This window comes from Staurois parvus, unplaced genomic scaffold (assembly GCF_062004578.1).
Source record: "Staurois parvus isolate SC_StPar_1 unplaced genomic scaffold, SC_StPar_1.0 ptg000578l, whole genome shotgun sequence".
NCBI lineage: Eukaryota > Metazoa > Chordata > Amphibia > Anura > Ranidae > Staurois > Staurois parvus.
Genome location: NW_028318374.1, coordinates 3181992 through 3208685, shown reverse-complemented (window position 1 = coordinate 3208685; position 26694 = coordinate 3181992). Strand labels below are relative to the sequence as shown.

The 26694-nt window shown below is 45.8% G+C and overlaps 1 protein-coding gene across 2 annotated transcripts in view; it reads left to right on the top strand.

Annotated features, from left to right (window-relative positions):
* The window catches only part of LRRIQ3 (leucine rich repeats and IQ motif containing 3), a 73513-nt gene that overhangs the window by 27746 nt on the left and 19073 nt on the right, over window positions 1–26694 (top strand). For both annotated transcript variants that reach the window (XM_089692162.1, XM_089692161.1), the window contains exons 5-6: window positions 9656–9809; window positions 18057–18146. In XM_089692162.1, coding sequence (XP_089548288.1) covers window positions 9656–9809; window positions 18057–18146 — 244 coding nt within the window. The remainder of the gene's footprint in view (window positions 1–9655; window positions 9810–18056; window positions 18147–26694) is intronic.

Below are 26694 nucleotides of genomic sequence, written 5' to 3'. Positions count from 1 at the left end.
TCTTTTGGGGGAAATAAACTGTTAAGTAGTCAAATCTGGAGGGCATGAGTGCTGTGGAAGGAATCACTCTCAGTTGTATCTGATCTGCAGGATGATAGCTAGATGGAAAATTAGAGAACGAACTGGAAGTAGATACAGTATCTCACGGAAGTGAGTCCACCCCACACATTTTTGTAAATATTTTATTCTATCTTTTCATGTGACAACTTTGAAGAAATGACACTTTGCTACAATGTGACGTAGTCAGTGCACAACTTGTATAACATGTAAATTTGCTGTCCCCTCAAAATAACAACAATAAAAGTGAGTCCACCCCTAAGTGAAAATGTCCAAATTGGGCCCAAAGTGTCAATATTTTGTGTGGCCACCATTATTTTTCAGCACTGCCTTAACCCTCTTGGGCATGGAGGTCACCAGAGCTTCACAGGTTGCCACTGGAGTCCTCTTCCACTCCTCCATGACGACATCACGGAGGTGGTGGATGTTAGAGACCTTGCGCTCCTCCACCTTCCATTTGAGGATGCCCCACAGATGCTCAATAGGGTTTAGGTCTGGAGACATACTTGGCCAGTCCATCACCTTTACTCTCAGCTTCTTTAGCAGGGCAGTGGTGGTCTTGGAGGTGTGTTTGGAGTCGTTATCATGTTGGAATACTGCCCTGTGGCCCAGTCTCCGAAGGGAGGGGATCATGCTCTGCTTCAGTATGTCACAGTACATGTTGGCATTCATGGTTCCCTCAATGAACTATAGCTCCCCAGTGCTGGCAGCACTCTTGCAGCCCCAGACCATGACACTCCCACCACCATGCTTGACTGTAGGAAAGACACACTTGTCTTTGTACTCCTCACCTGGTTTCCGCCACACACGCTTGACACCATCTGAACCAAATAAGTTTATCTTGGTCTCATTAGACCACAGGACATGGTTCCAGTAATCCAAGTCCTTAGTCTGTTTGTCTTCAGCAAACTGTTTGTGGGCTTTCTTGTGCATCATCTTTAGAAGAGGCTTCCTTCTGGGACGACAGCTATGCAGACCAATTTGAAGCAGTGTGCGGCGTATGGTCTAAGCACTGACAGGCTGACCCCCCACCCCTTCAGCCTCTGCAGCAATGCTGGCAGCACTCATACGTCTATTTCCCAAAGACAACCTCTGGATATGACGCTGAGCACGTGCACTCAACTTCTTTAGTCGACCATGGCAAGGCCTGTTCTGAGTGGAACCTGTCCTGTTAAACTCCTGCATGGTCTTGGCCACCGTGCTGCAGCTCAGTTTTAGGGTCTTGGCAATCTTCTTATAGCCTAGGCCATCTTTATGTAGAGCAACAATTCTTTTTTTCAGATCCTCAGAGAGTTCTTTGCCATGAGGTGCCATGTTGAACTTCCAGTGACCAGTATGAGAGAGTGAGAGCGATAACACCAAATTTAACACAGCTGCTCCCCATTCACACCTGAGACCTTGTAACACTAACAAGTCACATGACACCAGGGAAGGAAAATGGCTAATTGGGCCCAATTTGGATATTATCACTTAGGGGTGGACTCACTTTTGCTGCCAGCAGTTTAGACATTAATGGCTGTGTGTTGAGTTATTTTGAGGGGACAGCAAATTTACATGTTATACAAGCTGTACACTGACTACGTCACATTGTAGCAAAGTGTCATTTCTTTAGTGTTGTCACATGAAAAGATACATTCAAATATTTACAAAAATGTGAGGGGTGGACTCACTTCTGGGAGATACTGTATATATATATATATATATATATATGGCTTTTTGTTCAGCGGGAACGTGGGGGAATGTAGTTCCAGCACTGAATGTATGTAATGGCAAGGGGTGCTGGGATGTGCTGGAGGTTCTATTGTTGCTGGCTGCTGGGGGATTTATTGTCACTGAAGGGGATCTATTTTTGCATAGTGGTCTATTTTTGTTGGAGAGGTCTGTTGTTACTGGAGGGGTCAATTGTTGCTGGAATTAATATGCTATTGAGTGAGGGATCTATTGTTGCTGGTTATTGGAGAGTATATTAATGCTGGCTGCTGGGGTAGTATTTTGTTGCAGAGGATCCATTGTTGTTGGGGGGAGGGTCTATTGTTGCTGGGGTTTTTTTAGTCCATATTCTCTAAAAGAAGCGGTAGTCGGAGGTGGGAAGGGGTGGAACCAAGGGACGGTGCTCAGAGGTGGGAAGGGGGGCATAGACAAGGGGTGACATAGAAGAGTGGAGTTACTGCACCTATTCTATGAGAAGAAAAGCCCTATATGTGTATATATATATATATATATATACATACACAGTATGTTGTTCACAAACACACATATCAAAACTACAGTTTTTCCCCAGTTTAGTGTTATTTTAAATTTGTACTTATTGCACATGTTCATATAGCACCAACAGTTGACAGCACTTTACATACCATACATTCATATCAGTCCCTGCCCCCAAGGAGCTTACAATCGAAGTTCCCAATATCATATGCATATATAGACATGTACATATACTAGGGCCAATGAACCTACCAGCATGTCTTTGGTGTGTGAGAGGAACATACAAACTCCATGCAGATAGTATCCTGACCAGAATTCTCACCAGGGACCCTAGTGCTGCAAGGCAGAAGTGCTAACCTCTAGGACAGTGATGGCGAACCTTTTTGAGCCAGAGTGCCCAAAACTGCAACACAAACCAACTTTTTTATTTCAAAGTGCCAACACTGCAATTAACCACTTGCTTACCTGGAGGCACTGACAGATGGCACTGATCGGCGGCACTGCTGGGCATCATTGATGGGTGGCACTGATGGGCGACACTGCTGGGCAGCACTGACAGGTGGCACTGCTGGGCAGCACTGACAGGTGGCACTGCTGGGCAGCACTGACAGGTGACACTGCTGGACAGCACTGACAGGCGACACTGCTGGGCACTGATGGGTGACACTGCTGGGCACTGATGGGCATCATTGATGGGTGGCACTGATGGGCAGCACTGATGGGCAACACTGCTGGGCAGCACTGATGGGCGACACTGCTGGGCAGCACTGACAGGTGGCACTGCTGGGCAGCACTGACAGGTGGCACTGCAGGGCGACACTGCTGGGCACTGGATGGCACTGCTGGGCATCATTGATGGGTGGCACTGCTGGGCAGCACTGACGGGTGGCACTGCTGGGCAGCACTGACAGGTGGCACAGCTGGGCAGCACTGACAGGCGGCACTGCGGGGCAGCACTGACGGATGGCACTGCAGGGCATCATTGATGGGTGGCACTGATGGGCAACACTGCTGGGCACTGACAGGCGACACTGCTGGGCACTGATGGATGACACTGCAAGCAGTTAATCTCACCTCTGGCAGCGTCGGTGTGGCTTCCAACCCAGCAGCTCATTCCCATCCACGCTGAACACGTTGCCCCTGGCCCCGGAGCAGTGTGGGAGCCTCTTCCTCTCTTCCACGCCCATCCCCGGCTACATCACCCCTGGTGCCAGAGCCGCATTGGAGCCGTTTCCTCTCGTCCACACCCACCCTGGCCCCAGAGACATGTGGGAAATGTAGCTTGATGGGGGTCCAGTGTGGACGAGATCTGGATGGCCGGTCCGTGTGCGCTCATCTTCCTCTTCTTCCTGGCGTGCCCACTGAGATGGCTCTGCGTGCCATAGGTTCGCCATCACTGCTCTAGGCTATTGTGTCTCACTGTGAATAGTTTTTTGAGTTTAAAGGGACAGTGTCACCTGCCCATCCAGGAATAGACATTGGAGGTTGACTTACCAAGAGAATTTTCCCCAGAGCTTAGTAAATATGGTTAAGTTTCAGTTTGCAAAGAATACCCAACAGGGGCGGACTGACAACTCATGGGGCCCCCGGGCAATAGGGGATCATGGGGCCCCTGTCCTTGCCCAAACTCAAAAAAGCCTATGAAAAAGGTACCAGGGGCATCTCATGGGGCCCCCTACTGACCCCAGGCCCTCAGGCAGTGCCCGAGTTTCCAAATGGTCAGTCCACCCCTGATACCCAATCATGTGCAAGGAAAAAAAACAGCATTTTTGCTTGCACATGATTGGATGATGGAACCCAGCAGAGCTTCACCTCACTCACTTAGCTCTGGGGAAAATTCCTTTGCAAAGGGCAACTTCCCTTTCAAAGTGAACTTTTTTCTTGCCTTGGGTAAATCAACCCCCCATTGTCTCCTGATAGCCCCCTGCCTCCAGGAAGGTACACTCACAAATCCAAGCCCCCTTGCCGTGGATTCTTTGAAGGGTGTGAAAGAAAGGCTCAATGACCAATAGGGGTGCTGACATTCACGCATTTCGGTCAAATCTGTAAAGCTGAGATCTTCCTTGACTGCTTCTTGACTGCACTATAACCAAAAGACAGCTACAGTGCGGTCATTCAGTTCTGGGAGTGTGTCCATGTATGTCCTCCCAGTACCATGCTCATAACGCACCCGGTGTGGTGTGCACCCATTGTGCTCTGTGATCTCTGTGTCCTTCGGACACAGCTGATAACATATCATGTTAAAGGGCCAATCACAGCGGCCCTTTACCATGTGATCAGCTGTATCCAATCACAGCTGATCACAGTGTAAACACACTTGCTGGTTATAGTGTGAAGAGCCGGTGACCAGCAAGTGTAACAGGGGACATCTACACTGATAATCAGAGCACTGAACATCAGTTCCCTGATTATCAGAGCAGCCCCGACAGAGCCATTCATTGCCTATAAGTGCTGCTGATCACTGCCCAACAGTGCTGCCAATCAGTGCCCATCAGTGATGCCTATCAGTGCCATCTATCAGTGCCCATCAGTGCAACCTATCAGTGCTCAAAAGAGGCATCCATCAGTGCCTATCAGTGCCGCATATCAGTGCCCATCAGTGTCTCCCATTAGTACCCATCAGTGCCACCCAGGGGCAGACTGACAACTCATGGGGCCCCCGGGCAATAGCGGATCATGGGACCCCTGTGTCCTTGCCCAAACTCAAAAAAGCCTATGAAAAAGGTGCATCTCATGGGGCCCCCTACTGACTCCGGGCCCTCGAGCAGTGCCCGAGTTTTCAAATAGTCAGTCCGCCCCTGGTGCCACTCATCAATGCCACCTATCAGTGCCCATCAACGCCACCTATCAGTGCCCATCTGTGCTGCATATCAGTGCAGCAACATCAGTGCCTCCTCATCAGTACCCATTAGTGCAGCTTCATCAACAAACAACAATGCAAGAGAAAAATTACTCATTGCAGAATATTATAACAGAAATTTAGGGTCTGTTGGGTCTTTTTTAAAAAAAATTCTGTCTTTTTTAATTTGCTTAGCAAAAAATACCTCCTCCCAAGTGGTGATGAAAAACCACCAAAAGAAAGCTCTGTCTAAAAAAAATTATAAAAAATTTCATATGAGTACAGTGTTGCATGACTGCGCAATTGTCATTCAAACTGTGATAGCACTGAAAATTGGCCTGGACAGGAAGGGGGTATAAGTGCCCGGTATTGAAGTGGTTAAAATACTACAACTCCATATACTGTATAATTCAAGAGACACTCCAGGATGGGAAGTGTTAGGGCCACATGATGAATAAAGTCTGAATCAGCTGGTGGCTTTGCACCGATCGGGGACATATTGGCGGAGGATGACGGTTAGCAGGATCTGACACGTCCATAAGTCTAATATTCCTATTAAAGTATATATACTGTAAATCCATCACTTTTTTTTTTAATAGCATAGAATTAGTTAGAACTCTTGTCAATTGTTTTTTTTGTCTGTATCCCAATGGGGGGATTTCATCTTTCTTTAAACAGGAAGTTAGAGGAGATCTCTCCAAAACAAGATAAATCCTCCCTTAGGTGTCACCAGGATAAGTATCCCCATTAGATGATTTATTCTCTATTCCTGTGCTGGTGACTCAAAATGACTGTATAAATCTTTTATCACTTTCAGGGCAGATTTCCATTCTTGCATTGACACACATTCTCTCATGTGTTAACATGCGTTGCTTTAAGGTAACCTATTGAAATGAATGGGCTGCCAACGCACTCAAACCTCCATAAAATTTGGAATACAAATCAGCTGCTGAAATCAAAATTCCTGATCTTTTAGGCCCCTTTGGGCTCTTTCACACGTTCGTTCTGATCGGGTCCGCTTGCCTGTTTTTCAGGTGGACCCGATCTGAACCTCCATACTTCTCTATGGAGCGGCGGGTGTAAACGGACATGTGACAACCGACATCTGATCCGCCAAAAAGGGACGGGCGGGGATCAAATTCCCATTCCATCCGTCGGATTGTGTCTGATGAAATGGACAGGGGGTTTTGTCCGTTTGCATCAGTTTTTTGTCCGTTTACATCCATTTTTGTCTGTTTTTCATCTGTTTACATCCGTTTTTGTTCGTTTACATCCGTTCTTTTTCTTGGGAGAGTGAATGTGATCAGCGCAGGGCCAATCAGCATTGTCCAGCAAGAGGTCAGGGGTCCTGCATCCTCCTATATCTGGTCTCCCACTGTACACATCACATGGAAATGCAGATATTATAGTAAATATAAACTGCTAAATACCTTTTCTCATCTGCAGTATATAGCAGTCTTGTGACTTCTATCAGTGTCCAGAAGAGCACTGGTTAAAGCTTGTAGAAGGAGTTTTCATTTTGCTCTAGGAGGATGCAGAACCCCTGACCTCTGCCTGGACAATGCTGATTAGCCCTGTGCTGATCACAGGCACTCTCCCAAGAAAAAAAAAAACCTCTCTAGCAATACACACTAAACTGAGCATGTGCAGAAGGGCACGGGTTCAGTCTGACTTATCAGGTGGACATTTAAACAAGAGGAGGGGCAGAGAAGTTAGTCCTCATGCACACGGGACTTTTTACAGTGGCTGTTTTTGTATTTTTATGTTTTTTTCTACAGCTAGTAAACCCCCCCAGCATGTATCCTATGTGTCCATGCACATATAGACTGGAATCAGTGTTTTTTGGCTGGAAAAACCCCAGAACTATTGGGTTTCTAGAGGAGTTTTTCAGCTGTAAAAACGCTGTAACGCTGAAAATCAAGGTAAAAATGTGGTAAAACGCTGCAAACCAGCAATTTGAACTTTTTTTGACCCCCCCCCAATTTTTTGGGGGGTCAAAAAACACAAACACAAAACGCTAAAAAAAGCTGAACAGGTTTTTAACGTGACTTTACACAGCCTATGTTACCAGCATTATAAAAACGTCCAGAGTGCATGAGGACTTAGGCCGGCCATACATGGGTCAAAATCCGATCGATTCTTTGTGTAAAAAGTGGACCTAAGAATAATCAGCTGATTTTCGCTCTGTTAGTGGGTCAAAAGCACCGGCCGTTTTTCCTGGTTCCTCCCCTTTTCAGTGATCGGGCATGTTGGAAAATTCGTGAAAAACGACCGATTGTCGACTCGTACTAATGGTCAAATCGTACGATCGTTTTTTCGCAAAGAATATGCGCATGAGCCATGACCTGGAAGGAACAGAAGTTTTGCTTGTTATATGGGGTGAACTTTATGACTTGGTCGGCCAATTTTCAAAATCATTGATTGCGCAGTCGGATTACCGAGCGAACAACGTTTTCGATTTTCGGACGAAAAACCATTCGAAATTAGTAAATATAAACTGCTAAATATTTTTTCTCATCAGCCGTTAGAGCAGTCTTGTGACTTCTGTCAGTGTCCAGCAGAGCACATGTTAAAGTTTGTAGGAGGAGTTTTCATTTTGCTCTAGTACAGTGGTTCCCAACCTGTGGGTCGTGACCCCTTTGGGGGTCGAACGACCCTTTCACAGGGGTCCCCTAAGACCATCAGAAAACACATATTTCCGATGTGTAAAGAGCAGCTACTGTGTAGAAAGCAGCTGCTGTGTTGAAAGCAGCTACTCTGTTAAAGCAGCTACTGTGCTGAAAGCAGCAGTATTGGAGGTAAAACGACACTCATGAATTATAATTACTGGGTAAATAATTTTATGGTTGGGGGTCACCACAACATGAGGAACTGTATTAAAGGGTCACTGCATTCACTAGATCTGGTCTCTCCGGACCCTGCATTCACTATATCTGGTCTCCCCGGACCCTGCATTCACTATATCTGGTCTCCCCGGACCCTGCAATCACTATATCTGGTCTCCCGGACCCTGCATTCACTATATCTGGTCTCCCAGGACCCTGCATTCACTATATCTGGTCTCCCCAGACCCTGCATTCACTATATCCGGTCTCCCCCCAGACCCTGTATTCATTATATATAGTCTCCCCGAACCCTGCATTCACTATATCTGGTCTCCCCGGACCCTGCATTCACTATATCTGGTCTCCCCGGACCCTGCAATCACTATATCTGGCCTCCCAGGACCCTGCATTCACTATATCTGGTCTCCCCGAACCCTGAATTCACTATATCTGGTCTCCCAGGACCCTGCATTCACTATATCTGGTCTCCCCGGACCCTGCATTCACTATATCTGCTCTCCCCGGACCCTGCATTCACTATATCTGGTCTCCCCGGACCCTGCATTCACTATATCTAGTCTCCCAGGACCCTGCATTCACTATATCTGGTCTCCCCGGACCCCGCATTCACTATATCTGGTCTCCCACAGTACACAGAACATGGAAGTGCAATTATTTTAGTAAATATAAATTGCTAAATACCTTTTCTCATCAGCAGTTAAAGCAGTCTTGTGACTTCTATCAGTGTTCAGCAGAGCACTGGTAAAAGCTTGTAGAAGGAGTTTTCTTTCTGCTCTAGGAGGATGCAGAAATCCTGACCTCTGTCTGGACAGTTGATTGACCCTGTGCCGATCACATGCACTCTCCCAAGAAAAAAACCTCTCTAGCAATACACACCAAACTGAGCATAGGCAGAGTGACTCCACAAGCTATGTCTTATCAGGAGACAAGAGGGGGGACAATGGAAGAAGGGGAGGATCAGAGAAGACAGGATCAAACAGCCTTTTTACACAATGCAGAGAATTAACCCCTTAGCTTCCACAGTGAGTATAACAAGCATGCTTTACTGCAAATACAGACTGATTTTACTGTTGGGGGTTTAGTAACACTTTAATTTTGCAAGGGTTAAACAAAGTGGCTAATTGAACCAAAATTGACACAAATAGGAATCATATTTTCTTTTTTTTAAAAAAAAAAGAAAAGAAAAGTCAGAACTGGTGACAGGGTCTTTTTAAATGCAGAATGAAAAAAAAAAAGTTGTCAAGTCTTCGGCGAGCACTTTTCACCTCTGCGGTGTTTTGCCGCTTTGCCGCTGTTGTTTAGCTGACAGCCTGGGCCTGCCTTGTAGTGTCAGCTGAGCCCATGATCTGGATAATACTCCAGCGTCTTCCTCTGGGAGCCGCCTGTCTGAGTGAAGAGTAAGTAGCAGAAGGCGCGGTGGAGGAGCTGGGAGAGAGAGAGCGAGGAAGGCAGCAGAGACATAGCTCAAAGCTAAATAGAGCGCTGGGAGCTCGGGAGGAGTGATAGAGGTATAAAAAAGAAAAATGAAGTATCCATATACAAAATAAAATAAGGCAGAGAAAATCCAATCTGCGCTACGGCTGCAATCGGAACTTTTCTTTATGGATGTGGAGGGTCACAGTGTGACTCTTCATCCCCCATCTATTACCCGGGGCTCACAATATTTGCACAGTACACTAAAAATAATATGTCGCCTGTATATTTGTAGAATTATTTTTCAGCCTGGGAAGCCGAGGACCAAATTGCATTCCCAGAGGAGGAGAAGTCATGAGGAGGACGGGAAGAGACCTCTCGTACAATCCAGATTGATGCATAACTTTTCCGACTTCCCCAACAGCAGAAGAATGACCGTGATTAAGCAGGTATGGCGTCCCAAAGATGGGGCTCCCATGTCCCCGGTACTTTAGTCATTTCAGCATTATGACATGGGAACAGAGTAACCCGTACATTGCTGACTTTCTTTTGAGATGCTAGCAGGGGCGGACTGACAACTCATGGGACCCCCAGGCAATAGGGGATCATGGAGCCCCTGTGTCCTTGCCCAAACTCAAAAAAGCCTATGATAAAGGTACCAGGGGCATCTCATGGGGCCCCCTACTGACCCTGGGCCCTCGGGCAGTGCCCACGTTTCCAAATGGTCAGTCCGCCCCTGGATGCTAGCTGTCTGTCTTGGATCTGGGTTTAGTGCTGCCCTAGCAGTCAATTAGGAACAAGCATGCAGCCAGTGAAGTCACAATTCCTGATCTTATACCAGGGGCGGACCGACCATTTGGAAACTTGGGCACTGCCCGAGGGCAGTAGGGTCAGTAGGGGGCCCCAAGAGATGCCCCTGGTACCTTTTTCATAGGCTTTTTTGAGTTTGGGCAAGGACACAGGGGCCCCATGATCCCCTATTGCCCGGGGGCCCCATGAGTTGTCAGTCCACCCCTGTCTTATACTTGTTTGTGATCAGTGACTCAAAGGGGTTGATTTACTAAAGGCAAATTTAGTTGATCCAGGGAATATCCGATTGTCTCTCGTGGGAACAGGAATGATATTTTTCCCCTGTAGGAGCAAATTGATCATGCTTTGCTGGGCTTTTTTGCCTTCCTCTGGATCAACTGTGGGTATAGGATTATCACTTTTTTTTTTCAGTTGAACTGAATGGACTTTTGTCTTTTTTCAGCCAGACTAACTATGTAACTATGTAAAACAGACTGTGCATTTTGCAAAGTGCATTTGCACTCTGCAAGAACAGTTGTTCCGGAGCTCATGTGCAATTTTTTTTAATTTTCCTTGCACATGATTGGGTATTCTTTGCAAAAGAGAGCTTTACCTCATTTACTAAGCTCTGGAGCAACTGCCCTTGTGAAGTGCACAGTCTATTTGCCTTTAGTAAATCAACTCCAACCAACCCCTTAATCTGTGCACTTTGCAAGTGCAGTTACACTCCGCAAGGGCGTTTGCACCAGAGCTTAGTTGCTCAACACATCCCCCTGAGGAAGCCACGTGACCTGTGGCGTAACGCGTAGGGTAGGGGCAAGCTGACGTCACAACGCTCGCAGGATCAATGAACGGGTAACGAGAGGAGAGTCTGAGATTACTAGTTTATGCTGTACATATCTTGTGCACCACGAAAATGTGAGTGGTATTTTAAATGTTTTTAAAGTAATATAGCATTTTAAAGGATAAAACAGTATCTCTGCCTATTCCACGTTTTTATGGAGCAATTAAAATGGGAGGAGGAGGAGGTACAATAGAAGCACTAGAGATCACTGTGAGAAGGAGATCCACCGGGGAGTCATCATCCTTTCTGTCCCGTTAGGAGGACACAAGCTCTTTATAAGCAAACATTATAAAATATGAGGTCAAAAAAATCCAGATGAGAGCACATCTTGGGTGATTTTGGAGGACCACAAAAAGTGAACATGAAGAGTTTAGTTGAATAGAATCGTGAATCGGTGTAAATTTAGAAGGTCATCAAGAAATACACATATTATAAGGGACTTTTTTTGCACATATGTTCTGATTTAGTGATTTAAAGTGTTCCAGGACCCTGCATTCACTATATCTGGTCTCCCAGGACCCTGCATTCACTATATCTGGTCTCCCCGGACCCTGCATTCACTATATCTGGTCTCCCCGGACCCTGCATTCACTATATCTGGTCTCCCCGGACCCTGCACTCACTATATCTGGTCCCCCCGGACCCTGCATTCACTATATCCGATCTCCCCGGACCCTGCATTCACTATATCCGGTCTCCCCGGACCCTGCATTCACTATATCTGGTCTCCCTGGACCCTGCATTCACTATATCTAGTCTCCCAGAACACCGCATTCACTATATCCGCTCTCCCCGGACCCTGCATCCACTATATCTGGTCTCCCCGGACCCTGCATTCACTATATCTGGTCTCCCCGGACCCTGCATTTACTATATGTGGTCTCCCCGAACCCTGCATTCACTATATTTGGTCTCCCCGGACCCTGCATCCACTATATCTGGTCTCCCCGGACCCTGCATTCACTATATCTGATCTCCCCGGACCCTGCATTCACTATATCTGGTCTCCCCGGACCCTGCATTCACTATATCTGGTCTCCCCGGACACCGCATTCACTATATCTGGTCTCCCTGCACCCTGCATTCACTATATCTGGTCTCCCCAGACCCTGCAATCACTATATCTGGTCTCCTTGGACCCTGCATTCACTATATCTGGTCTCCCACAGTACACACAACATGGAAATGCAATTATTTTAGTAAATATAAACTGTTAAATACCTTTTCTCATCAGCAGTTAGAGCAGTCTTGTGACTTCTATCAGTGTTCAGCAGAGCACTGGTTAAAGCTTGTAGGAGGAGTTTTCTTTCTGCTCTAGGAGAATGTAGAACCCCTGACCTCTGTCTGGACAGTGCTGATTGGCCCTGTGCTGATTACATTAACTCTCCCAAGAAAACAAAAAAAACTTCTCTAGCAATACACACTAATCTGAGCATGTGCAGAAGGGCACGGGTTCAGTCTGTCTTATCAGGTGGACATTTGAACAAGAGGAGGGGTAGAGAGGTCCAGCAGAGAACATGCTTGTTGGAGGAGTTTTCATTTTGCTCTAGGAGGGTGCAGAACCCCTGACCTCTGTCTCGACAGTGCTGATTGGCCCTGTGCTGATTACATGCACCCCCCCCAAAAAAAAAATCTCCCTAGCAATACACACCAAACTGAGCATGTGCAGAGTGTCTCCACACTATATGTCTTATCAGGAGATAAGAGGGGGACACTGGAAGACGGGGGGGATCAGAGAAATCAGGATCAAACTGTTTTTTTTACACAATGCAGAGGATTAACCTCTTAGGTTCCACAGTGAGTATAAAAAGCATGCTTTACTGCATAAATAGACTGGTTTTGTGTATTTTGGATTTGGTAACACTTTAATTATTGCCACTAGGGGTATTGTAGTAATAGGGAGGTGCTGCACTATTATTTGTTTATTGTTTTATTTTCCTTGAATGCAATTGGGAATTCTCTGCAAAGCGAATCTTCACCTCATTTACTAAGCTCTGAAGCAAATCCCCTTGCAAGGTGCAACTGCACTTGCACAGTGCGCAGACTATTTGCCTTTTGTAAATCAACCCCCATGTGTTGAACCATTAAGAAGGAGTTTGGCAATGGCAGTCTAAATGTATCTCTAAGTCTATCTATAGTAATCCTAACCTTTTTGGGGGGGTAGAGTGGTGAACGGTTTAGAACACCTGCCAGGTTTTTAATTGCTGTGTGCCCCTCTTAGGGACATTCACCCTCTCCATTTATCCTAGTGACCACTGTCAGATGTATTGTATGAGGAAAATCTAAAAATCTGAGTTGTCACCAATTAGGAATAGTAGGCAACAGGGGCGGACTGACAGCTCATGGGGCCCCCGGGCATTAAGGGATCATGTGGCCCTTGTGTCCTTGCCCACACTCAAAGCACACCCAAAAAAGCCTATAAAAAGATACCAGGGGCATTTCATGGGGCCCCCTACTGACCCCGGGCCCTCGGGCAGTGCCCGAGTGCTCGAATGGTCAGTCCGCCCCTGGTAGGCAAATCTTCCATTGGGGACACCTGTAACTTTTTCTTACTCTATGCAAAAAAAAAAAAAAAGTTGGGCTTTAGGTATACTTTAAGGTGCAGGGGCGGACTGATCATTTGGAAACTCGAGCACTGCCCGAGGACCCGGGGTCAGTAGGGGGCCCCATGAGATGCCCCTGGTACCTTTTTCATAGGCTTTTTTGAGTTTGGGTAAGGACACAGGGGCCCCATGATCCCCTATTGCCCGGGGGCCCCATGAGGTGTCACTCCGCCCCTGTTAAGGTGCACACAGATATATGATAATTGTTGTTGTCAGGTGCATACAGTTATGTACACGGGACTGCCCAGCCCCTCCAATCAGGGGCGTCCCAAGGCAGGTGCGGGGGGAGCGGCCCGCACCGGGTGACACCGACCACACGGGGTGACACCGGACCCGCTCCACAAAAAGGTAAGTTTTAAAGCAAGCCGGCGATTCCCACAGGATGGATCCGATCCATCCTGAGGGGATCGTCAGCTTGCTTTACAACTTACCTTTTTGTGGAGCGGGTCCGGTGTCACCCCGTATAGGTTGCATGCTGATGATCTCCGCAGGATGGATAGGATCTGTGGATTGGCGAGCATAATGGATGGGACTCCGATCCATTATGCTCAATCCGCAGATCCGAACCATCCTGCGGGGATCGCCTACCTATACGGGTTGACACCGGACCCGCTCCACAAAAAGGTAAGTTATAAAGAAATACCAAATTAAAAAAATTCTAAGGAAAGCTGACTATCCCAGCAGAATGGATCGGATCTGCGGATTGAGCATAATGGATCGGAGTCAGATCCATTATGCTCAATCTGCAGATCCGATCCATTCTGCGGGGATCGTCAGAGGGATGTCACCAAGTGTTACCGCACCGGGTGACACCAACCCTAGGGACACCCCTGCCTCCAATTGTCCCCTGAATAATCTTTCTTAGCAAGAGAAGAGGTCGTTTAGACTACAACTGTTTTGAAATTGTCTTCTAGCAGCAAGTTAAAATGAAAACGTAGCACAGGCTGCAATACTTGTGGTCAATCTATTGCTGTCCCCTGCAGTACTTCCTTTTCACCACAAGATGTCTTCATTCTTCTGCAATAAATGTCCCCCAAATGATTGTCATAAAGCACAGGTGTCAAACCAGTGGCCCTCAAGCTGTTGCAAAACTACAAGTCCCATGAGGCATTGCAAGATTGACAGTTACAAGCATGACTCCCAAAGGCAGAGGCATGATGGGACTTGTAGTTTCGCAACAGCTGGAGGACCGCCAGTTTGACACCCTTGTCATAAAGAGATAATTGGAAAAAGGAGAGACCCCCTGACACTGGGACTTAAGGGCTTAGAAGGTACTAGAAGTCATAAAGAGATATTGCCATTTTTTCAATTCAGGGTAAAGTGATAGTGCCTCTGGATACTTTGCAACCCCACCCCAGCAAGCTATACTCACCCGTCTGCGTTCTCCCATGCCCTCTCTGCAGGAGTTTCAGAGTATGGCAGTGCTTGGGCCTGAGCAGCCAATCTTCAGTCCAAACACAGTCACGTTAGGAGGAAGGGCAGTGTCCTCATTTAACTAGGTAAGCCCCAACACTGGAGCACAGTCAGGGGGGACTCCTGCTGTGGGGAGACAGCACAGGAAGGTCAGTAGCTGAGGATACCTTGTAAAAACACACAGGTTGGCACTCCAGTAAAGATCCTTGGAATCCTTTATTCTATCAAATGGCTAAAAAACCAGTTTGACAGTTAACTGACGCATTTCAGCCACTCCAATGTGTCAATGTACTTGTCAAGCTTTTTTTTAAGCCATTTGATATAATAAAGGATTAATAAAGGATATAATAAAGGATATCAAGGATCATTACTGGAGTACTGGCATGTGTTTGTCATAATGATTATTAGAGTGGCTTGTAAAGGCTGAGGCTGAGCACCGGTGTTCCCTGATGAATTATTATTATTATACAGGATTTATATGGCGCCAACAGTTTGCTCAGCGCTTTACAATATAACGGGAGACAATACAGCAACAGTACAGTTCAATACAAGAGGGATAGGAGGGCCCTGATCCTTGGAGCTTACAATCTAGTAGGGAAGGGCTAGTGGTACAAAAGGTAGTAACTGTGGGGGATGGACTGGTAGGAAGAGTAGAAGATTCCATTATTAGCTGACGGCAGGATAGGCTTCCCCGAAGAGAGAGGTTTTCAGAGATCGCCTAAAAGTGAGCAGAGTAGGCGATAGTCTGATAAATTGGGGTAGAGAATTCCAGAGGATGGGGGAAGCTCTGGAAAAGCCTGAAGACAAGCATGGGAGGAGGAGACAAGGGAGCTAGAGAGCAGGAGGTCTTGCGAGGAGCGGAGAGTACGGTTTGGGTGATATTTGGAGACAAGATTGGTGATGCAATTTGGGGCAGAGTTATAAATGGCTTTATATGTTATTGTTAATGTTTTGAATTGTATCCGTTGGGCAATTGGAAGCCAGTGAATGAATGGAATTGGGTGGGGTGATTGAGTGCAGCTTTCTTTCCTTGAGGATGCCTTGCTAAGGGGTCTATCAGAAGGCAGAATTAATGGGAAGTTGACAATATTTGTTAAGGTTCCATTCAGATCTTGTCATTGTGGTGCTTCACAATAACGCACGTGCATTAACACATTTACCAAATTCTGGGCTCCCTATGCACCAAGCCAACCAAAAAAAAAATATGGACCATTTTTTGCAACACATTGCACCAAAACCCATGGTAGTGCGATACAGTGCATTGTGGTGCATTGCAACACATTGGCATTGAAGCTGCATTGCCATAGTAAACAGGTGTTGTGGTGCTGCTACTTTCTTTCCAGCCTCAGCTACACCCGGTGCTCAGATTGAAAGACTGCTGATGCTTCTGTGTACTGTGAACCGCTGGAGGGACAGCCGACACTCAGGTAAACCTCAAATGGCAATATCCTTTATTGACATGACAAGAAACAGCTGTATTATTGTTATTATACAGGATTTACCGTATTTTTCGCTCCATAAGACGCACCTGACCATAAGACGCACCTAGGTTTTAGAGGCGAAAAACAGGAAAAAAAAAATTCTGAACCAATGGACTGCAGACATAGTAAAGAACATGACCAGAGACTGCGTACAGTACAGGAGATGACCAGAGACTGAGGACACAGTACAGGAGATGGCCAGAGACTGCGGGCATAGTACAGGAGATGACCAGAGACTGCAGACATAGTACAGGAGATGGCCAGAGACTGCGGACATAGTACAGGAGATGGCCAGAGACTGCGGACATAGTACAAGAGATGGCCAGAGACTGCGGACAGTAAAGGAGATGGCCAGAGACTGCGGACACAGTACAGGATATGACCAGAGACTGTGGACATAGTACAGGAGATGGCCAGAGACTGCAGACATAGTACAGGAGATGGCCAGAGACTGCGGACACAGTACAGGAGATGACCAGAGACTGAGGACACAGTACAGGAGATGACCAGAGACTGAGGACACAGTACAGGAGATGACCAGAGACTGCGGACATACTACAGGAGATGACCAGAGACTGCGGACACAGTACAGGAGATGACCAGAGACTGCGGACACAGTACAGGAGATGACCAGAGACTGCGGACACAGTACAGATGACCAGAGACTGCGATGACCATTCACAAAGCGAAGCGCATGCGCAGTGGGCTCCCGGCTGTCACAGAAGCCAGCGCGGGAAGACTCTGCAGCGCTGGAGCGAGGAACAGGTAAGGCCCTGCAGGAGACAACAGCTGAGCAGCCGGCCCGGTATTCTGACATGGTGGCGGCAGAAATACCGAACCGGCCGCTTTATATTCGCTCCATAAGACGCACTGACATTTCCCTCCCTTTTTTGGGGGGAAAAAAGTGCGTCTTATGGAGCGAAAAAATACGGTATATAGCGCCAACAGTTTGCGCAGCGCTTTAAAACATCCAACGCGTTTCGGCCATCAGGCCTTAGTCATGGCTCAAGTCCTGTTGGCCAAAACGTGTTGGCTGTTTTACAGCTGTTTCATGTCATTTCAATAAAGGATATTGCCATTTGAGGCTTACCTGAGTGTCAACTGTCCCTCCAGTGCATTGCTTTAGTGCTTTGGGGTGCCATTCAAAATGAATGGCATCACAACGCTCTAACACGTAAAATGCATTAATGTGCGGTAACATATGTATTAGTCAGCAATGGAAGTGTGCATTTGGTCCTTAAAGAAAGCCAACAATGGAGGCTCCCTTCTATTTAGACAGATTTCCTTTAACTCGAGCCATATGTACTAAATCTATTTTTTCTCCCAGGAGTTATTCATTATTTTGCAATATATCTATTCCCAAAAATGTAGTTTAGATTAAAAAAGAATCTCTAAATACAGATTGCTTGGTTTGGCTGATGTGCTGCTTTCAGCATCCATCTGAGCCCTATGGAAGTTTGTAAGCTGTTATGACCTTGGTAGAGCTGTGGACATTAGACTCTGTGACATTGCTGGGTGTAAGGACGTTGCTTCATGAGGCCTTTTTCTATCATAAACATTTAACAGCCCATGAGACAAGTAAACAGCACTCCAGATACAACGCCAGTGAAGCGTATTACGGTTGATTTGTGGAAGATACAGCAGGACGTACGACAGGTGAGCTGCAAACCTTGCTTGTGTGTTTTATCTTTCTCCTAAAAAAGTCTACGACTTTCCATATAGCTTCATCTAGCCCTGCCTTGATCTTCAAAAATTAAAGTGTATATAAACCCAATCACTAAAATATCATGTAAACTTTAACATGTCAATGTCTTTTCCAAAGCTATTATCAATGTTTTAAAGGGTAAGTGCATTTTATAACAAAGTGCATTTATCCTTTTTGCCTCCTTTGCCCTGACCTAACTTAAATCAACCTAACCTAATCTAGCCTAACCTAACCTAATCCAATCTAAACCTCTCCTAATCTAACCCACCCTCCCCTACACAGATACATAATTATCTTGTTATGAAGGTCCCGGTTCTGGTGTTTGTTTATATCCAGCGGTGAAAGGCAGGGTTTCCCAACCAGAGTTCCATGGAACCCTGGGATTCCTCCAGAGGTTTTCTAGGGGTTCCTTGAGCAATGAGCAATTTTTGCCTCCCAGATAAGTGCCCACTGACACCATTGCTCTTTTTAACCATTCTTCCCAAAGACCACAAGCGTAAGGAATATTCTTCACACTGACCATCAGACTAATGTATCATGAGTTGGAGATATAGTAATTTTTAAAGGGGTTCCCTGAGACTGGAAAGTTATCATAAGGGTTCCTCTGTGTTGAAAAGGTCAAGAAATCTGGTGTCTTCACTGTCCTGGCTGCACCTTCGCTTTACAGCCCCAGAGACTTCTAAGGGACAATCTCCGGTCATCTCCACCATCAGAACACAACCAATAGAAGTCTGTTGGTCACTGACATGCAGACATGGCTAGAACAATGAGGACTTGCTGTGCTGGATCTAAACAAACCATGGCCATTGAATTGAAGTAAAGGGCAGGTGGGTTAGGTTAATTCATGGGAAAGGGCAAAAAGGATAAATACACTTTGATTTAAAGTGCACTTACCCTTTAAAACCTGCAGCTGACATTAAGCAGACCTTCACCCTCTGAAGTGAACTGCCATAATTTTCCTCCTAATCCCTCCCATTACCCAATAGGATAATTAAACATCCAGGTGTTCTTGCAAAGGTGAGGATGATTAACCTCCCCCTCCGCTTGATATTTCCTGAGATATTGACATCACACATCTCAGGAGGCTTCAGGACAATCACCAGCACACGGAGTGTGCAATCATTACCACATTGCTCATGCACCATGACACATCATCAGGGACTGGCTTTCTCTTCCAGTGTTTTGCAACTAGCCTGTCTGGGCCGGGATCTGAACCTGCAACATCTGTTGTGACTGGAGATGTCTCTTCTTGCTCTTCTTTCAGCTACCTGGAATGCTGGACAGCAAACTGGACAATTCCTTGAATAATCCTGCCTTGAACCTTGTTTTGTTGTGAACCTTGAAGCCTTTGCTCCTCCCATGAACTTCCTGATTTAAACCACATCCCTACATTTCTTGGTTGCCAGATTATTGTGTTCCCTCCAACCAATATCTTGCTCTTGTCTCTCCTGCTACTACTTGTATCTTCGCTTCCACTCATACCAACCTTTGGCTTGTTCCTCAACCATGCTTCTGCTTGATCCCAACCTGCAACCACTTGTTGCCGACCATTGGCTTGTTTACTGACCAGGGTCAGACTGACCATTTGGAAACTTGGGCACTGCCTGAGGGCCCGGGGTCAGTAGGGGGCCCCATGAGATGCCCCTGGTACCTTTTTCATAGGCTTTTTTGAGTTTGAGCAAGGACACAGGGGCCCCATGATCCCCTATTGCCCGGTGGCCCCATGAGTTGTCAGTCCGCCCCTGTTACTGACTACGCGTCAGTTTATCCCTACATGCTATATCTGCTACCAGTCCCCGGCTTTTTCATCTCCTGATAGGGCGATCCTGAGGACTGTGCGCTGGTACTACCATGCAGCAAAACCCATTTCCACCATCAGGAGCTCTGGTGGTTAGTACTTTAAACTTGTGCCATATGCCAGGTTGACCTGCTTGCATACCTAACCTGCTGGTTGGTTTGAGCATCTCTTGTGCTATAACTACTGGCCTTTTAGCCTGACTCAAGATTTCTGACAAGGCCCCTGATGACGTGCAGTGGTGCATGTGCAGTGTGATGTCAAAAGGGAAGATGGCACAAAGTAAAGGGAGATGGGAAGTTCCTCTGAAAACTACAGTAATACTTGGTAATTCTAACAAGCAAGGTCCTTCAAGTACTTCCTTCTACAGGGTGACAACACTCTAACTCTGCCTTCACATTGTGCTTCTGCATTGTCACCTGGAAACACAGGCTTACAATATCTATATTGTGTTAGAACTGTTCCTTTTCCTTCAATGGTGGTCATGTTGCACATTCATCTACATAACCTTGTGTGTATTCCATTACCATATACTGATTTCCTACTAATATATATTTGCTTGAAGCCTTTTTTTCCCCTTCCTCTCATATCCATAGACGTTTTATAAGGCAATGACTGGCTTAAAAGCATACAGAATTCATTTGAAGAAAGCTATTTAAGCTGCTTGGATTTATCAGCTTAAGTTTAAATACTCATTCCGCCTCCTCAAGCGGAACCTGGTTCCAATCTATAAACAATAAAACTATGATGAGCGCAAGACTCATAAATTCTCCATTGTACACTAAAACGAAAAAATTAATGTGTGCCTTTGCATATGTGTAAACGATCTGCTGTGATCGCTTCCTCCGACTCTTGGCGGTATGTGGTAATGGTGGATATTGACACAGGCTTATGTACATACAGTATATCCTGTGCGTTTACCTAAAGGGTATCTGTAAGACAAACCCCCATGTCACGCTGTATTTTATCTTTCTTATATCGTCATGCATTCTTCATTTTTTTTTCTTTTGATTTATTTATTACTTAATTGTAGCTTATATATTCATTTAGCATTGCATGGCAACAAAGTATCCAGTGCTTTATAAACTTATAGAAATATTTACTACCTATTCATATGGTGGCCCAGGTCAGGAAGTTAGATGGGGAACATTTCAGGCTACCAGCTAACAAGCAGTAGACAGTGGATTGGGACACTTGTATATTGGCATCCTTCATTTATGTCTCATACACTCCCCCTCCCAGACACTGCAGCTCACCGTGGGAGGGTTTTAGCAACAGAGACAATGCTGCCAATCCAGAAAGCAGTGGGTGGGACTTGGTGTGGCCAGGTGCTGATTGACAAGCTTTAGGTTGATGAATCAGCAGGGACAAGGCTGATAACCGCGCCTCCTGCACAGGGGCGTACTGACAACTCATGGGGCTCCCAGGCAATAGGGGATCATGGGGCCCCTGTGTCCTCGCCCACACTCAAATCACACCCAAAAAAGCCTATTAAAGGTACCAAGGGGAATCTCATGGGGCCCCCTACTGACCCCGGACCCTCGGGCAATGCCCGAGTTCCCAAATGGTCAGTCCGCACCTGCTCCTGCAACATCTCCTCCTCCTGTAGTGCAACAGGTACAGCCTACATGAGAGTGGCAACTGAATTCAGGAGCAGCTGCATTAGATGGACTTCATTGGCAGGATCAACTGCTATTTGTGGGACTTTGCAGGGGGACTAAAAGAAAACTGTAAGTGTAAGGCCTTGTGAACACATAAGATGTTTAGCTCTCCTGGCAGCAGCAAAAACACGTGTAAAGGTACTGCATTTAGCCACGGTTAGTGCTTGGACTTTTATCCATTTAATTCGCCACAGTATTTCCAACTGACATGAATAAACACCCAAGTACTAAATGCGGCTAGCGCAGGGGTGGACTGACAACTCATGGGGCCCCCGGGCAATATGGGATCATGGGGCCCCTGTGTCCTTGGCCAAACTCAAAAAAGCCTATGAAAAAGGTACCAGGGGCATCTCATGGGGCCCCCTACTGACCCCGGGCCCTCGGGCAGTGCCCAAGTTTCCAAATGGTCAGTCCGCCTCTGGGCTAGCGTTTAGATGTGTACATGGACATGGCTTTTACTAGGGTTGAGTTCAGAGGCTTTGGCAAAAAAACGCCAAAAGCTCCTAAACTCACATTTAGGAGCAGCAGTGTACATAATGCCTAAATGCTCTTATAATTTAAAGTGTTAAGCCCCATGCACACTGGCTGTTTTTACAGCTGCTCCTAGGGGCGTCTGGCATTTTTTATTTCCTGCCTCTAAACTCCCCTGCATGTTATTCTATGTGTTCATGCACACATACACTTTTAGAGGCATTTAGTGGTAGGAGAGTTTAGAGGCAAGAAAAAAATCCCACTGCCAGTGCGTCCAGAAGCAGTAGAGTTTTGACAGAAAAGACGCTTGACGCAGCTAATTGCGTGTTAACTCTAGGCCTGTTTAACGCTTGAGCTTTAATTTATTTTAATGGTCAGAATAAATTATTTATAATAAATTTTAGCCAAAATGCTGCCACCAGGAGGAGGCTTCTAAGAGAGTTAAAGAAAACGTCCAGTGTGTCCGAGGCCTCAGTATGTGCCAGTTAACTTGGCAATAATCTCTAATAATGACTAATGTGCCTACCTTAATCACTTTTACACAGTTTTTTTTTTTTATATTGCAAATTTTTATTAAGGGCCAAAGCCCATTTTTTCAAGACAAAATTAGAACAACACTTTATGTGTAAACGTTGCGTTAGAAAAAAATCACAATCAATATAAAAGAGAACATAAACAAAAGAAATGTGAACATAATTAGACAGCATAGTAAACTGTACAATGCAAAGGCGAAAAAAAAAAAAAACATCGACTGATTTCCAGAGTCGTGGTATCACCCGTCTAGTAGTGTAATGTGTCTAGGGGAAGGGTAACACTGAGAACTTGCTCCAAGACCATCTTATCCATAGCCCAATAACCCGTAATCTGTGGACAAAACCAAAAGATATGTAGCAAGGTGCCTATTCCTCCCATGCACCTCTAGCACTTGTCAGACAGATTTGGACTGATCACATGAAGCACTACAGGGGTCATGTACCAATGCATCAATATTTTATATAAATTTCCTTTGTACACAACATGAGAGATCTTAGTAGCAGAGTCCCAAATCATCTGCCAACATTTCAAAGAGATTGGGTCTTGAAGTTCAGCTTCCTATCTCTTCATATAACGGTGAGATTTATCAACAAGAGAACATGTATACACTGTTTTTTTTAAACATATAAAGCTATGTAAAAAAAAAAAAAACCTTTGTACATTGTTTAATAATGACCCTGCTCATAGGTTCTTTATTATAGGTTTACAAAGGCTCAAAAAATGTGAAATTTTTTAAAATAATTTTTTCTACATACATTTTTTTTTTAATATCATAATTGTATCTGACAATTATAGTATTAAGAATAAATGCACTGCCATCTTAAGGCCTGCAGTGGCACCTAAAGAATGAAGAGGTTAATATTATGAATGTTTCCCAAGTTTTATGTGATCACTAGAGATGAGCGAATCGAAGTAGGCGAAGTGGAATTCGAGTCGAATATTGTAAAATTTTCCGAAAAATAGCCTACTTCGGACGCGCGAATCAAAATTTTTCCTAAAATGGCGGCGGACATGTGCGGCGACGGAGCGGGGATGTCTGGGAAGGCGCGCAGACAAGGCGCGCTGACCCATAATGCATTCCTTAATGACATGTGATCGCATTAGCCAATCAGCAGCCAGGCAGCCAGCACTGTGTAATGGTCGAGCTATAAATAGCGGCCATTTTAGAATTCTTCATTTGCCTCCAGTCATTCAAGAGAGGCAGACCGCTCTGTATTAGGGACAGAGTTAGGGCCACAGAAACGTTACTTGGGGACAGAGAAACGTTACTTAGGGACAGAGAAGCATTACTGAGGGACACAGAATTGTTAATGAGGGTCACAGAATTGTTACTTAGGGCCAAAGAAACGCTAGTTAGGGCCACAGAATTGTTACTGAGGGACAGACAGAATTGTTACTTAGGGCCACAGAAACGTTATTAGGGCCACAGAATTGTTACTCAGGGACAGACAGAATTGTTACTGAGTGCCAGAGAATTGTTACTTAGGGCCACAGAAACGTTATTAGGGCCACAGAATTGTTACTCAGGGACAGACAGAATTGTTACTGAGTGCCAGAGAATTGTTACTTAGGGCCACAGAAACGTTAGTTAGGGCCACAGAATTGTTACTCAGGTACAGACACAGAATTGTTACTGAGGGCCACAGAACTGTTACTTAGGGCCAGAGAAACGTTATTAGGGCCACAGAATTGTTACTCAGGGACAGACAGAATTGTTACTGAGTGCCAGAGAATTGTTACTTAGGGCCACAGAAACGTTAGTTAGGGCCACAGAATTGTTACTCAGGGACAGACACAGAATTGTTACTGAGGGCCACAGAACTGTTACTGAGGGCCACAGAAACGTTAGTTAGGGCCACAGAATTGTTACTCAGGGACAGACACAGAATTGTTACTGAGGGCCACAGAACTGTTACTTAGGGCCACAGAAACGTTAGTTAGGGCCACAGAATTGTTACTCAGGGACAGACACAGAATTGTTACTGAGGGCCACAGAATTGTTACTTAGGGCCACAGAATTGTTACTTAGGGACAGACAGAATTGTTACTGAGTGCCAGAGAATTGTTACTTAGGGCCACAGAAACGTTACTCAGGGACACAGAATTGTTACTGAGGGCCACAGAACTGTTACTGAGGGCCACAGAAACGTTAGTTAGGGCCACAGAATTGTTACTCAGGGACAGACACAGAATTGATACTGAGGGCCACAGAATTGTTACTTAGGGCCACAGAAACGTTACTCAGGGACACAGAATTGTTACTGAGGGCCACAGAACCGTTACTTAGGGCCACAGAATTGTTACTCAGGGACAGACACAGAATTGTTACTCAGGGACACAGAATTGTTACTGAGGGCCACAGAACCGTTACTTAGGGCCACAGAAACGTTACTCAGGGACACAGAATTGTTACTGAGGGCCACATAACCGTTACTTAGGGCCACATAATTGTTACTCAGGGACAGACACAGAATTGTTACTGAGGGACACAGAATTGTTACTGAGGGCCACAACCGTTACTTAGGGCCACAGAATTGTTACTCAGGGACACAGAATTGTTACTGAGGGCCACAGAACCGTTACTTAGGGCCACAGAAACGTTAATCAGGGACACAGAATTGTTACTGAGGGCCACAGAACCGATACTTAGGGCCACGTAAACGTTAATCAGGGACAGACACAGAATTGTTACTGAGGGCCACAGAACCGTTACTTAGGGCCACATAAAAGTTAATCAGGGACACAGAATTGTTACTGAGGGCCACAGAACCGTTACTTAGGGCCACAGAATTGTTACTCAGGGACAGACACAGAATTGTTACTGAGGGACACAGAATTGTTACTGAGGGCCACAGAACCGTTACTTAGGGCCACAGAAACGTTAATCAGGGACACAGAATTGTTACTGAGGGCCACAGAACCGTTACTTAGGGCCACATAAACGTTAATCAGGGACACAGAATTGTTACTGAGGGCCACAGAACCGTTACTTAGGGCCACAGAATTGTTACTCACGGACAGACACAGAATTGTTTCTTGAGGGACACAGAATTGTTACTGAGGGCCACAGAACCGTTACTTAGGGCCACAGAAACGTTAATCAGGGACACAGAATTGTTACTGAGGGCCACAGAACCGATACTTAGGGCCACGTAAACGTTAATCAGGGACAGACACAGAATTGTTACTGAGGGACACAGAATTGTTACTGAGGGCCACAGAATTGTTACTGAGGGCCACAGAACCGTTACTTAGGGCCACAGAATTGTTACTTAGGGACACAGAATTGTTACTGAGGGCCACAGAACCGTTACTTAGGGCCACAGAATTGTTACTCGGACAGACACAGAATTGTTACTCAGGGACACAGAATTGTTACTGAGGGCCACAGAACCGTTACTTAGGGCCACAGAATTGTTACTCAGGGACACAGAATTGTTACTGAGGGCCACAGAACTGTTACTTAGGGCCACAGAATTGTTACTCAGGGACACAGAATTGTTACTGAGGGCCACAGAACTGTTACTTAGGGCCACAGAAAGGTTACTCAGGGACACAGAATTGTTACTGAGGGCCACATAACTGTTACTTAGGGCCACAGAATTGTTACTCGGACAGACACAGAATTGTTACTCAGGGACACAGAATTGTTACTGAGGGCCACAGAACCGTTACTTAGGGCCACATAAACGTTAATCAGGGACACAGAATTGTTACTGAGGGCCACAGAACCGTTACTTAGGGCCACATAATTGTTACTCAGGGACAGACACAGAATTGTTACTGAGGGACACAGAATTGTTACTGAGGGCCACAGAACCGTTACTTAGGGCCACAGAATTGTTACTCAGGGACAGACACAGAATTGTTACTCAGGGACACAGAATTGTTACTCAGGGACACAGAATCGTTGAATTAAAGAGTATGTCAGACAACATGCAGAGGAGTGGCAGAGGAGGCAATGTTTTAGGAGCGAGCAGACGTGGCAGCAGAGGAAGGGGTCGAGGCAGCACTATTCGCAGCCAGAGGCCAGTGCTC